Genomic DNA, 14,636 nt, shown 5'->3' with positions numbered 1-14,636 from the left:
CTCTTCATCTCTGTTCTAAAGGGATGTCTTTGTATTCTGAGGCTGTGCCCTCTGGTCCGAGATACCCCCCCACTATAAAAAACATCCTCCCCACATCCACTGTATCTTGGCCTTTCAATATTCGTTAGGTTTCAATGAAATCTGAATTGTCTGTTATTGTTCCAGTTTCTGCAATATATTCTTTCTTGGAACTAAAATATTAGGCTGAGGATCAAAGAGTGTTAGTTAATGTGGAAAATATGGTCATAAAAGCATTAATTGTTTGCTGAATACTTTAATAATCACAAACTGCTGCTTTGCCAACAAAGTGTAAATAAGAATGGAAGAGTAGCACTCATAGAAATTTTCACAACCTCTTGACATCCCAAAGTGGTCAATGGGGGACTTGGATATATAATGACTTTGGTGATCTATGGCATGGGGTACCCCTTTCGCTGAAGGCAAACTCCCGCAAAATGATAACAGAAAACCTCCATTTTTAAGGGATAGATATTGAACCAGTGAATCAGAATCAGAATCAAATTGAATATCACCATCATATGTCATGAACACGAGAAAATCTGCAGATGCTGGAATTTCAAGCAACACACACAAAATGCTGGTGAACGCAGCAGGCCAGGCAGCATCTATAGGAAGAAGTACAGCTGACGTTTCGGGCCGAGACCCTTCGTCAGGACTAACTGAAAGAAGAGATAGTAAGAGATTTGAAAGTGGGAGGGGGAGGGATGAAGCTAAGAGCTGGACAGGTGATTGGCAAAAGGGATACAGAGCTGGAGAAGGGAGAGGATGATGGGATGGGAGGCGTAGGGAGAAAAAAGGGGAAGAGGAGCCCAGAGGAAGATGGAGAGCAGGCAAGGAGTGATCGTGAGAGGGGCAGAGAGAGGAGAAAAGGCGGGGGGGGGGGAATAAAAATAAATAAATAAGGGATGGGGTAAGAAGGGGAGGCGGAGCATTAACAGAAGTTAGAGAAATCAATGTTCATGCCGATAGGTTAGAGGCTACCCAGACGGAATATAAAGTGTTGTTCCTCCAACCTGAGTGTGGCTTCATCTTGACAGTAGAGGAGGCTGTGGATAGACATATCAGAATGGGAATGAGACGTGGAATTAAAACGTGTAGCCACTGAGAGATCCTGCTTTCTCTGGCGGGCAGAGCGTAGGTGTTCAGCGAAACGGTCTCCCAGTCTGCGTCAGGTCTCACCAATATATAGAAGGCCACACTGTGAGCACTGGACACAGTATATCACACCAGCAGACTCACAGATGAAGTGTGGCCTCACCTGGAAGGGCCCTGAATGGTGGTGAGGGAGGAAGTGTAAGGGCAGGTGTAACAGTTGTTCCGCTTACAAGGATAAGTGCTGGGAGGGAGATCAGTGGGAAGGGATGGGGGGGGGCGACGAATGGACAAGGGAGTCACATAGGGAGCAATCCCTGCGGAGAGCAGAACGGGGCGGGGGGAGGGAAACGTGCTTGGTTGTGGGATCCAGTTGGAGGTGGTGGAAGTTACGGAGAATTATATGTTGGACCTGGAGGCTGATGGTGAGGCGACACTTCACCTGCCATGAGGAAGAAGGTACAAGAGCCTCAAGACTCACACCGCCAGGTTCAGCAACAGTTATTACCCCTCAACCATCAGGTTCTTGAACTAGAGAGGATTACTTCACTCAACTTGAAAGTTCAAGGATCAAAGTAAACTTATTATCAAAGTACGTATTTGTCGTCACATACAACCCTGAGATTCATTTTCTTGTGGGCATACTCAATAAATCTATAGAATAGTAACCATAACAGAATCAGTGCAAAGACGGCCCAATTTGGGCATTCATCTAGAGTGCAGAAGACAACAAGCTGCAAATACAATAAGAAAGAAATAATCATGATAAACATTTCAATGATGGGACAGGTGAAGTTGAATGAAGTTAACCTCTTTGATTCAGGGGCCTGATGGTTGAGGGGAAGTGACTGTCCGTGAACCTGGTGGTGTGAGTCCAGTGGCTCCTGCACCTTCTTCCTGATGGCAGCAGTAAGAAAAGAGCATGTCCACCACTCCACCACATGACTTAGTAAGCTAACTCATCACAGCCTGTCATTCATCCAACAAGAGTAGTGTCGTCAGCAAATCCTCACTGAATTAAATCTGTTGCTAAGGAAGTCGAGTATCCATTGTGTACATTTCCGAGGATCTCACCTGGTCCCTGAGCTCCTCCATCCTGGTCAAAAAGTGCAATAGCGCCTTTATTTCCTGCGGAGCATCAAGAAAGCTCACCTCTGTCCCAGGATACTGACGGACTTTTATCGCTGTACCATTGAGAGCATACTCACCAACTGCATCTCAGTGTGGTATGGCAATTGTCCCGTATCGGACCGCAAAGCACTCCAGCGTGTGATGAAAACAGTCCAGTGGATTATCGGCACCCAATTGCCCACCATTGAGAACATCTACCATAAATGCTGCCTGGGCAGGGCAAAAAGCATTATCAAGGATGCATCTCACCCTAACCATGGACTTTTTACTCTCCTCCCATTGGTGCTACAGGAGCCTCCGCTCCCGTACCAGCAGGCACAGGAAGAGCTTCTTACCTGAGGCTGTGACCCTGCTGAACCTCACATCACAGCGCTAAGCAGTATTGCACCCATATTGTACTGTCTCAGTACTTTTATATTTGTGTGCTGTAGCACTTACTTTTTATTCACAGTTATTTTGTAAATAACACTATTCTTTGCATTTCTGGTCAGGTGCTAACTGCATTTCATTGGCTTTGTATCTGTACTTGGCACAATGACAATAAAGTTGAATCTAATCTAATCTAATTTGCAGAGATACAGAGGCTCAGGTCTTAAAGCTTGATGATGTTTAGATGGGATAATTGTGTTGAACGACAAGCTGTAGTTGATGAATAACAGCCTGATGAAGGAGTTCCTGTTGTCCAGATGGTCCAGAACAGAGAGAAGAGCCAGAGAAGTCACATCTACTGCTAACCTTTTGAAGTAGTCGGCAAATTGGAGTGGATACAGAAGACACCTCTGCTGTATAATTCTCTGACCCTATGAATGGTGGAGCAAACTCAATGGGTCAAACTGCTCACTGCTGATCCTGTTCTTATGTTTCTACTAGAAAATAGTATGATAGAGAAGCAGCTTTGTGAAGCTGGAAGTGGATTAAAGAAGGACAAAGTTACTTGCTTAGCAATTATAGATAGCTTAAAGTACAAGCCATGAGGACAGTTGCCCCTGCCTTCATCTCATGCCAGAAAGACTTGTTCAAATGAATCCATAATGACTGATATACATTTACTTGTTTTTATTTCCTAGGACCAGATCGTGGTAATGTACCCAATGGAATAGATTTCGGAAAGATCACACCTGCACCTCAGAAGAGTTTGCCTGAGCTCCCACCTGCAAAAGCTGTAAGTTTTACCATTATATTCAGTGTGCTTCAGAACTTGCATCTTAACTGGCATTAAAGTCACACTCGGCTAGTTATCAAACAAGAGAGAATCTGCAGATGCTGGAAATCCAAGCAACACGCACAAAATGCTGGAGGAACTCAGCAGGCCAGGCGACATCTATGGAACAAACAGTCGACGTTTCTGGCCAAGACCCTTCATCAAGACTAATGAGTCCTGCTGAAGAGTCTCAGACCAAACTGTCAACTGTTTACTCTTTTCCATAAATGCTGCCTGACCTTCTGAGTTCCTCCAGCATTTTGTGTGTGCTATTCCACTAATGTCGGCAACAAATATCTGTCAAAGAGCGACTCCTGTTCCAGTTTAGGAAAGACTTAAGGGGAGGGATATGCTCTCTCAGGAAGTTGCTTGGACATGTTCAATGACCACATCTCCTGAGCAATGCAGAAATGTGCTGAAGTATTTCTCCCAGAGAGGTTTGCTGATGAGTTTTTTACTCTGATTCTGCAGCTTGGCGAAGTTTTTCAATTGAATAGTGGCTCATTCTGCTTCCTATCTGAAAGCCACAAACTCATTTTCCAAAATGCTCTGACGTCACAGCTGCCCCAACCACTAACCTCTCCCAGCTGTTTTTAGGCTGCCAGAATCCTAACTTAGAAAAAAAAACTGTTTCATTGCATTTGAATGTAATATTGGAATTTGCATTAAAAGGTAACTATTTCAATGAAATATTATTGAGCATCACTTAGATCCCCTCCAGTTCACCTACCAGCCCCGACTAGGAGTTGAGGATGCTATCGTCTACCTGCTGAACCGTGTCTACGCCCACCTGGACAAGCTAGCGACCACTGTGAGGGTCATGTTTTTTGACTTCTCCAGTGCGTTCAACACCATCCGCCCTGCTCTGCTGGGGCAGAAGCTGACAGCGATGCAGGTGGATGCTTCGCTGGTGTCATGGATTCTTGATTACCTGACTGGCAGACCACAGTACGTGTGCTTGCAACACTGTGTGTCCGACAGAGTGATCAGCAGCACTGGGGCACCACAGGGGACTGTCTTGTCTCCTTTTCTCTTCACCATTTACACCTCGGACTTCAACTACTGCACAGAGCCTTGCCATCTTCAGAAGTTTTCTGATGACTCTGCCATAGTTGGATTCATCAGCAAGGGAGATGAGGCTGAGTACAGGGCTACGGTAGGAAACTTTGTCACATGGTGTGAGCAGAATTATCTGCAGCTTAATGTGAAAAAGACTAAGGAGCTGGTGGTAGACCTGAGGAGAGCCAAGATACCAGTGACCCCTGTTTCCATCCAGGGGATCAGTGCGGACATGGTGGAGGATTACAAATACCTGGGGATACGAATTGACAATAAACTGAACTGGTCAAAGAACACTGAGGCTGTCTACAAGAAGGGTCAGAGCCGTCTCTATTTCCTGAGGAGACTGAGGTCCCTTAACATCTGTCGGATGATGCTGAGGATGTTCTACGAGTCTGTGGTGGCCAGTGCGATTATGTTTGCTGTTGTGTGCTGGGGCAGCAGGCTGAGGGTAGCGGACACCAACAGAATCAACAAACTCATTCGTAAGGCCAGTGATGTTGTGGGGATGGAACTGGACTCTCTGACGGTGGTGTCTGAAAAGAGGATGCTGTCTAAGTTGCATGCCATCTTGGACAATGTCTCCCATCCACTACATAATGTACTGGTTGGGCACAGGAGTGCATTCAGCCAGAGACTCATTCCACCAAGATGCAACACAGAGCATCATAGGAAGTCATTCCTGCCTGTGGCCATCAAACTTTACATCTCCTCCCTTGGAGGGTCAGACACCCTGAGCCAATAGGCCGGTCCTGGACTTATTTCCTGGCATAATTTACATATTACTATTTAATTACTTATGATTTTATTACTATTTAATTATTTATGGTGCAACTGTAACAAAAACCAATTTCCCCCGGGATCAATAAAGTATGGCTATGACTACAACTATCAGTCAAACAAATTCAACATGGCCTATTAAGCATTGAAAATTTCTTATTGTTGGTGTTTTAGTTTTAATTAAATACCTTCTTCAAAAGTAGGATTTGAAATGAACTGCTGCATGCTCATTTTCCTCATGATCAAAGTCAGTTGGATATGAATGTAATCGTTTTTATATTGAAATATCTGGAAATTGGCATTTCTGTTTGACCTGTTTCATTAAATCGATGCTGAGATACATCCTAGGATGTGCTGGAACACATTGTCAGTGATGTAACGTGGGGTCGTCGGGTGTTCCAGGTCTTTCAACATCAGACCCTCCCCCAAGTGACTCAGCCAGGGCTGATCGGGCCCTGGCTTGTGTCCCAGCAGCACTGGTCCACGGGCCACACCTGATCCAGAGGCATCTGGAGGCTCGCTCAGCAGCCATTCTGATGGTCCTGACGGCTCCTTTCTGTACAGCCCCTGTAATGCCAAGGAGAGAAGCATGGGCCAAAATTTATTTATTATTATTGTCATTTTATTTTCTGTTTCTTTTTCTATATTATGTATTGCATTGTGCTGCCGCTGCTAAGTTAACAAATGTCACGTCACATGCCGGTGATAATAAACCTGATTCTGATTCTGAACATGTTTCCCACAATAACTTGAGCAGAAGCATTTTCCTCCAACCGTCTCTCAGATATTTATCCTACCTTGCTAGCAGGATTTATTCTTTGTCTTTCATCCATAAATCCCTTCACACAGGGTAAGTTTTGAAATAATTGTTGTGGTATTGTTTTGCAGTTTTGCTGTCCTGTTACAGGGACAACTCGGCCACTTGGAAGCTTGACATGTCACTAATGTTAGAATATAGAACGTAGAGCGGTAGAGCACTCTATGGCCCCTTTGTCCCTCGACATGGTGCTGACCTATATAAACCGCAATCATTCTAACTCTTTCCTCCTGCACAGCCTATAATCCTCCATTTTTCCTACAACAATCTGCCTATCTATCTATGAGTCCTTTAAATGTCCCTGCTTTATCAACTTTACCACCAACCCTGGCAGTGTAAACCACTTTCTGTGTAAATAAAACTACCTCCGACATTCCCCTAAATCTTCTTCCACACACCACACATGGATACCATCTTGTACAATGCCACGCTGGGAAAAAGGCTCTGGTAGCCCAGTCTATCTATCCCTCTTATAATCCGATACACCTCTATCAAATCACCTCAAAGTTCTTCTGCACTCCTAAGGGAAAGACCCTAGCTAGTTCAGCCTTTCTTCTTAATACAAATTCACGCTTTAAAAACTTTTTCACACAGAGAGTTGTGGATCTGTGGAATGCTCTGCCTCAGAAGGCAGTGGAGGCCAATTCTCTGGATGCTTTCGAGAAAAAGTTAGACAGAGCTCTTAAAGATAGCAGAGTGAAGGGATATGGGGAGAAGGCAGGAATGGGGTACTGATTGTGGATGATCAGCCACAATTAATGTTGTGCATGGTGTTGTGAGTGTACAGCTTCCTAACATTTCACCTCAGTAACTGTTTCCAGCTTAATAATGTCACTTGCAATTTAAGCCATTCATGACCCACAGTAACTGCATGAAAACAAAAAGGCCAAATCTTGCAATTGATATTTTTATATGTCCCTCATGACATTGTTCACTTGTTCATGATTTACCAAAGCTGAGTACACAGTTGTGTGATTTTGCCTTTTGTCATTTCCGTTAGATATTTGTTTAGAGAATTGTTCACAGGTCATTTTTACTTTATTTTCCTCAGTTTAACTTACTAACAAATGTGCCCCTTCTGTGTATCATCCATACCTCTCCATACTCTTCATACTTATTTGTCCAGCTGAATCCTATCAGCACTGAACCTGGTTTTATGATTGTGGCCTCCAGTCATCAGGCTCCAGGACCAACTGCAGTGCTGACCTGGCCCTGTGGCTGCAGACTTACTTTCCGGGACTCTGTGGTTCATGTTCTGTGGATTGTTTATTTGCTTTTTATAATTGTTTGCATGAATTATTCTTTCTTTTTTGCACATTGGATGTATTACTGTCTTTTTGGTGTGGGGGGGGCTTTCATGATTTCTGCTGTGTTTCTTTGTTTTGTGGCTGCCTGCAGGAGGGTGAGTCACAAGCTCATATAGAATACATTGTGCGTATTAAATTTATTTTGAACTTTGAATGTTGAAAAGTGGCTGCTCCTTGAACTCAGAACCGACAGGAAATGGAAACGAACCAATAACAAAATGCCCATTGGCACAGATAAGGGATTAGCTGGGTGGGAAGGAACTGCTGCAGAGAATCAAATGCCTGAGATCAGTACAAGAAGGAGACCGTAGAATCAGACTGCACTTTTCTGGAATAACAATAACTGCAGTGGAAAATCTGCCTTACAGGCCGCACCTAGAGTCTGTCATTCTCAAGATACAGAGGGGTGGATAGAGCAGATTGAACAAATAACTTCCACTGGTTTTGGAACTTAGGGGGCACATTCAGTAGAGGAGAAGGAAGTTGCTCAGAGGCGAATCTGATAATACATCTGCACTTTAAAGGGTGGTACAAACTTCTGCTAATTGTAGTGGAGTTTGCGTCACTTTTTGATGTTACATGTGTGAGTAATGTACATCCAATAAAGCTTTCAGAGGACGTGGCAAATGGTAGCTAAATGCAGCGACGCACACTAAGTGCTGGAGGATTCAGCAGGTCAGGCAGCATCTATGGGAATCAACAAACAGTTGATGTTTCAGCGGAGATCCTTCATCAGGTCTGAAAAGGAAGGGGGAAGATGCCGGAATAAAAAGGTGGGGTGAGGGGAAGGAGGAGAACTAGGAGGTGATAAGTGAAGCCTGGTGAGTGGGAAATTAAAAGGCTGGAGAAGAAGGAATCTAATAGGAGAGGAGAGTGGACTGGTGGAGAAGATGAAGGAGGGGTACCAAGGGAAGGTGTTAGGCAAGTCAGGAGAAGAGGTAGGAAGCAAGGGTGGGAAATTGAAGAAGAAAGAAGGGGGAAGGGGAAAAAGAGAAAAGAAAATGGAAAAAAATTACTAGAAGATTAAATCAATATTTATACCATCAGGTTGGAGACTACCCAGACAGAATTTGAGATGTTGTCCCTTTGCCATGAGAGTGGCGGAAGAGGAGACCATGGACATGTCAGAATGGGAATGGGGATAGAAATTAAAAAGTTGAGTCTACAGGAAATTCCACTTGTGGTGGATTGAGCAGAGGAACTCAACAAGCAGTCCCCTAATTTATGTCAGGTCTCACTAATGTAGAGGAGATCACATTGGGAGCACTGGATATAATAGACAACCTCAGCAGGTTCGCAGGTGAAGTGTTGCCTCACCTGGAAGGACAGTTTGGGGCCCTGAATGGAGGTGAATGGGCAGGTGTAGCCTTTCTCTTACTTCCAGGGATAACTGCCATGAGGGAGATTAGTAGGGGGGACAAATAGACAAAGGAATCATGGAAGGAGTGACCCCTTGAAAAGTGGGGGGGAGGTGAAGTGTGGGGCTAATTGGAACTACAATAAAAATAGTTGTAACGGGCTGCAAGGCCGTAAAGCTGATGCTTTTTCCTATGTTCTGAGCTCCGTCGTGCCTGAACCAATGGCTTAATCAAAGGAATATGTACTTATACGTTTGTTTTATCAAAGTAAAAGTAACTTTGTCTCTTAAAGTTAATAGTATTCATTCCGTGGGTTAAGTGGAAAGAATAAAATTAAACTCAGGTTACACTTGGGTGATGAAATTGAAAATCAACCCATCAGTGATACCCTACACAGCAGCAGGATACACACAGTGGCCACTTTATTATGTTCAGAAGTTGCTAATAAAGTGGCCACGGAGTGTACGTTCATGGTCTTCTGTTGCTGTAGTCCACCCATATCAAGGTTGAACATGTTGTGTGTCAGAGATGATCTTCAGCACACCACTTGTGTAAAACCTGGTTATTTGAGTTACTGTCGCCTTCCTGTCAGCTTGAACCAGTCCGGCCACTCTCCTCATTAACATTAACAATGCATCTTCTCCCAAAGAACAGCCGCTCACTAGATTTTTTTCGATTTTTGGGCCATTCTCTGTAAACTTCTAAACTGTTTTATGTAAAAATCCCAGGAGATGAGTAGTTTATAAGAAACTCAAACCACACCGTCTGGCACCAACAATCATTCCACTCTCAGTCTCCTAGATCACATTTCTTCACCATCCTGATGTTTGGTCTGAACAACAACTGGACCTCTTGACCATGTCTGCATGCTTTTATACATTGAGTTGGCTGATTAGGTATTTTCATCAGCAAGCATGTATACAGGTGTACCTAATAAGTAGCCGCTGAATGTATACTATTAACTTTAAGAGATAAAACTTGGCTTTCTTTCACTTTGGAGATTGATAAAACAAGCGTACAAATACATATTCTTTTGTTTAAACCATTGATGCAGGAATGAATGAGCAATGGTTAAAATATAAATTCAAAGGCCTGTATTTAAAATCTGAGTGCAAAAGTCCGAGACACATATATATAGCTGAGGTGGCTAATACTTTTGCACAGTACGGTAATCATTTTATGTATTGCACTGTACTGCTGTCACACAAAAAAACAACAACTTTCATGACATATGTGAGTGATGATAAACCTGTTTTTTTGATGTGGGTCTCTGTTGTGGACTGGGGGGGGGGGGGGGGGGAGAGCCAGATCATGGTTGGGAAAAGGGGAAGGGAGAGGGGATGAGACATAGGTTCATATAGGCATGCAAAGTTCAAAGTAAATTTGTTATCAAATTACATATATGTCATGAAATACAATTCTGAGATTCATTTTCTTGTGGGCATACACAATAAATCTATAACAGAATCAATGAAAGGACGCACCAACTTGGACGATCAACCAGTGTCTAAAAGTCAATGAACTCTGCAAATACAAATGGAGAGAAAGAACAATAATAATAAATAAGCAATAAATATCAAAAATATTGTTACATGGAGCTACCCCTTAGGCACAGAGAGAATCTGTAATTACCAACAATTGTCTCAATGGAAAAGCATGTGAACTTACACAACCAAATACTTGTGTGCGCACGTTAAGCTTTCCTGATCCTCCACGAACAGTCAAAGAATAGAAAAGGCAAAACCTGAAAAAGGAGTCTGTGCTGGCAATGTGCTCCTCGTGGTCCCGTTCCGATCTGCATGTGTCTGTGCGGTTCTCCACATCGGTGAGGGTTGGTCTCTTCGTGGTAGGAGAGCTGTTATTTTGCATTTGAAGCTTCTGATTTGTATTCATTCCTTATCCGTTCGAATGCTGCATTTTGGTGTAATTGGCTGTGGGTCACCTGACTGACCTACAGCTCCTTCTTGTTGGCTCTAGTCCAGACCAGCATGCTTTTATTTCCCTTCTGCAAGCGTCTACTAATAATTTATTGTTCTTTCATCTAAATAAGTTACCAAACCAGTAACTTGCTTGAATCACTCAGGGCAAACACAGACCACCCAATTCACAAACCTGGTTACATCTAACCAAAGAATACCTCACAAATAACTTCTGATTTGGAAATGTTTCCTAGTCCAGCAGATTACCGGAAGCATCATTGTGTCGACTTTAAAACACTGACTGAGCCAAGCAAAACCAGTTTACAAAATAGAGGATGCAGAGCAGCTTCACAAAATGGCAACCTCCATTTCTTCAACCTCATGGCAAGAACAAAGGAATTGGTTTGTCTCCTTCCACTGTCCTTGGTTCATTTGAGTTCACTAATTTGTTGACTATAGTTCTTTCTGGCCAACAATAAGCGATGAAGGCATACAGCACAAAAAGAGCCATTCAGCCCATCAAATACATGCCAACTTCCATCCGCCCACTTACACTGACAGGAACAGGAACTGGAATTGGCTTATTATTCTCACAAGTATCAAGATACAGTAAAAAGCTTTGTTTTGCATCTCATGCATACAGATTGTTTCATTACAACAGTACATCAAGATAGTTCAAAAGAAAACAGATATAGAATGCAGAATAATGTTATAATTGCAGAGAAATTACAATGCGGGTAGACAATATGGTGCAGGGCAATGATAAGGTAATCCTATGATAATCCTGTTATTTATTTTCCTAACATTCGCATTGACAAACCACCCCACCCCACCCATCCCTAGATTCTAGTACTCACCCATATCCCAGAGTCTATGTACAGTGGCCATTTACGCTACATGTCTTTGGGATGTGAGAGGAAACTCAAACGCCACAAGGAATCCCATGCAGTCACAGGGAAAAAGGACAAATTCTGCAGAGACAGCACCGGGATCAGTGTTGAACTGGGGTCACTAGTGCTGTAAGACTCACTTACTGCCTGTTACGCTGCTGGTGTTTAGGGCACTAATGGAAGTCCCTCATCTCTGATGATGTCCAGGGCTTCCTCCATCTTGTCATTAACTTCTTAGTTTTCACTGCTGTTAGTCATGCAAGTCATGGGTGGAGACTGGGGGATACCGTCTCATTCAGATGTAGAAGGAGTCTTCATTGTTGTTTCCTTAACAGTTTCGGCTCTCTAGTCAGGGTTGTTAGCCCAGAGCTGAACCCCCGAATCTAGAGGACTGGCTGACCACACTTATTCGGTCCTTCACCCTTTGACCTATTTGGCATGCGTGACCCTACCAGGAGCCAAAGCATAAAGCCTTGACTCCAGCCAACAGAGCTATCTGGGTCATTGAGGCACATAAGCCTTCAAACCATGACGAGGTTGTGGTCCTCTTGGAGGGCAATAAGACAGCAACCCTATGAACTGCCCCACTCTGCTGCTCCGTTCAGACTTCAGACTCCAGGCATCCACATATAGGCATGGTAACCTCCTCCCGATGACCATCATACTGTCATCTCTCTGCTGGTGAATCAGTGTCTCTCCATACAGAGCAGCATTTCCCCGAATAGGAACTGCAGTGATAATCACCGAGACTAGCTTCATAACACCACCACTGATTGAGCTAGCAGTCTTGAAGTATCTAACTGCCAGTCTGAATCAGCCATGAATAAGGACTGACTCAGCACAAGGAATAAACCTTCGTAGTTTCATCCTCATCAATTCACCTATTACAGATGCAGTTAGCACATGAACAGAAATTACCTTCGGAACGATTGATTTTAAAGTTATCATGGAATAAAATACAACTTAATATTAACAATATTTCGCAAAAGGGATCACAGAATTATTGCTTTATCTACATAGAGCTGTTCCTTAAGAATAGGGGTCTATTTAATATAAATATAAATATATAGGACTTAGATATTCTGACCCGCACTCCAGTTCAGAAGGTGCCAGTAATGCAACTTAAAGCTGTTTACAAACCGCCATAAAACCTCAGAACAAGAGGAAGAAGAAGAAATTGCCTTCCACCACCCTTGTGGAGACAAATTCCCTTGTTTACAATATGGGCACCTTCCATTATCTTCAGCCAGAATCTAATCACCCACCCTTGGCATTCAATGGTATTCTTACCACCTAGTCCTCCATCATAAATATTCTGGGAAGTCACCCCGATCAGAACCAGCCACGTAAATACTGTGGCTACAAGAACAGTTGAAAGTCATTGATCCACCCCTGCTTCTAACCAATATGGCAGACCTACTAGTACCTGTGACTGTAGTGAAGTTGCTCAGTGGGTAAGTATAGTCCAGCAAGGGATTATTTACACTATTCACAGTGGGATTATTGAACACAATAAAGCTCAAAGCTCAAAATAAGTTTATTACCAAAGTACATATATGTCACCATAAATTAGCCGGAGATCCACCTTCTTGTGAGCGTTCACAGCAAATGCAAAAAAAAAAACACTCAAAAAAAGATGGACAAACAACCAGTGTGCAAAAGACAACAAGCTGTATAAATACAAAAAGAATGAAATAATAATAATAAATAAATAAGCACTAAATATCGAGCACATGAGGTGAAGAGTCCGTGAAAATGAGTGCATAGGTTATGGGAATAGTTCAATGATGGTGCGAGTGATGCTGAGTGAAGTTTTTCCCTTTGTTTCAAGAGCCTGATGGTTGAGGGGTAAAACTGTTCCTGAACCTGGTGATGTGGATCCTAAGTCTCCTGCACCTTCTTCCTGATGTCAGCAGTGAGAAGAGAGCATGGCCTGGGTGGTGGGGTTCCTTGATGATGGATGCTTCTTTCCTGCGACGGCGTTCTGTCTAGAGGTGCTCAATGGTGGGGAGGGCTTTACCTTCGATGGACTGGACTGTATCTACTAAATTTTATTGGGTTTTCCATTCAAGGGCATTAGTGTTTGCATACCAGGCCGTGATGCAACCAGTCAATATACTCTCTACCGCATATCTGTAGACATTTGAGATGACATGCCAAATCTTCACAAACTTCTAAGAAAGCAGGGGCACTGCTGTGCTTTCTTTGTAATGGCACTCATCTCCTGAAATAATAATGCTAAGGAATTTAAAGTTGCTGACCCTCTCCACATTTGATCCCCTGATGAGGATACTGGCTCATGGACCTCCAGTTTCCCCCTCCTGCAGGAAAGTAGAGACATAAGAGGTCCGGGTATCAGCTTTCAGCCTAAGAGGACAAACCAGCTTCCAAATAATGCAACCGCAGATGTCATCTGCCCAGTAGCACCATGATTTACTTGGATACTTCATAACATAGCTGGGCAAGTGTTGAAGCAGACCAATTTCATATGCTAGAAGCATTTAAAATTTGCTTCATGATACTTGTATGCAGTTTCTTGCATTATTGCAAGGTAACCTAAGGGGCTGCATACAAATATCATGAAGTAACGTTTAAGTGCTTCTAGCTTTAGTCAGAACATTAGCCATCTTGGCCCACTCTGATAGGGCAGATGAAGAACAGTGCAATTTCTCAGCCTGGAAGTTTGTTTGGCTGGGTTTTCAGTTCCTGTCCAACCCATTAGATGGCACATCACACAGAATGTGTCGGGACCAGATTTTGCTGGAAGAATAATGGTATCTAAATGACACACACGGTTGTTGATTCATCATTGGACAGATGTTCAGAGAGAGAGAGAGAGAAACTCACAGAACTTCAAACCTATGCAACCTGTTGTCATGATAGGAAAGTAATTATTGTTAATGGCTGCCAAACAGCTCCCTTGTCCAGATGTTGATCATTTAGAGGTGTGGAATCTTCAACTTACAGGTACTAAACGAGTTTGAGGGATTTTAAGAGGTTATTAAATAAAACTTAGCCTTTTCATCTCTGTACATTTTATTTCTCAATCCTAACCCAGTCT

General features: G+C 43.2%; 1 protein-coding gene across 3 annotated transcripts in view; it reads left to right on the top strand.

Moving 5' to 3' along the window:
* The window catches only part of afap1l2 (actin filament associated protein 1-like 2), a 276,181-nt gene that overhangs the window by 167,843 nt on the left and 93,702 nt on the right, over positions 1–14,636 (top strand). For all 3 annotated transcript variants that reach the window (XM_072239587.1, XM_072239585.1, XM_072239586.1), the window contains one exon: positions 3,312–3,406. In XM_072239587.1, the coding sequence (XP_072095688.1) occupies positions 3,312–3,406 (95 nt within the window). The remainder of the gene's footprint in view (positions 1–3,311; positions 3,407–14,636) is intronic.

This window comes from Mobula birostris, chromosome 21, assembly GCF_030028105.1.
Source record: "Mobula birostris isolate sMobBir1 chromosome 21, sMobBir1.hap1, whole genome shotgun sequence".
Lineage (NCBI taxonomy): Eukaryota > Metazoa > Chordata > Chondrichthyes > Myliobatiformes > Myliobatidae > Mobula > Mobula birostris.
This window is presented reverse-complemented; position numbering and strand designations above follow the sequence as displayed.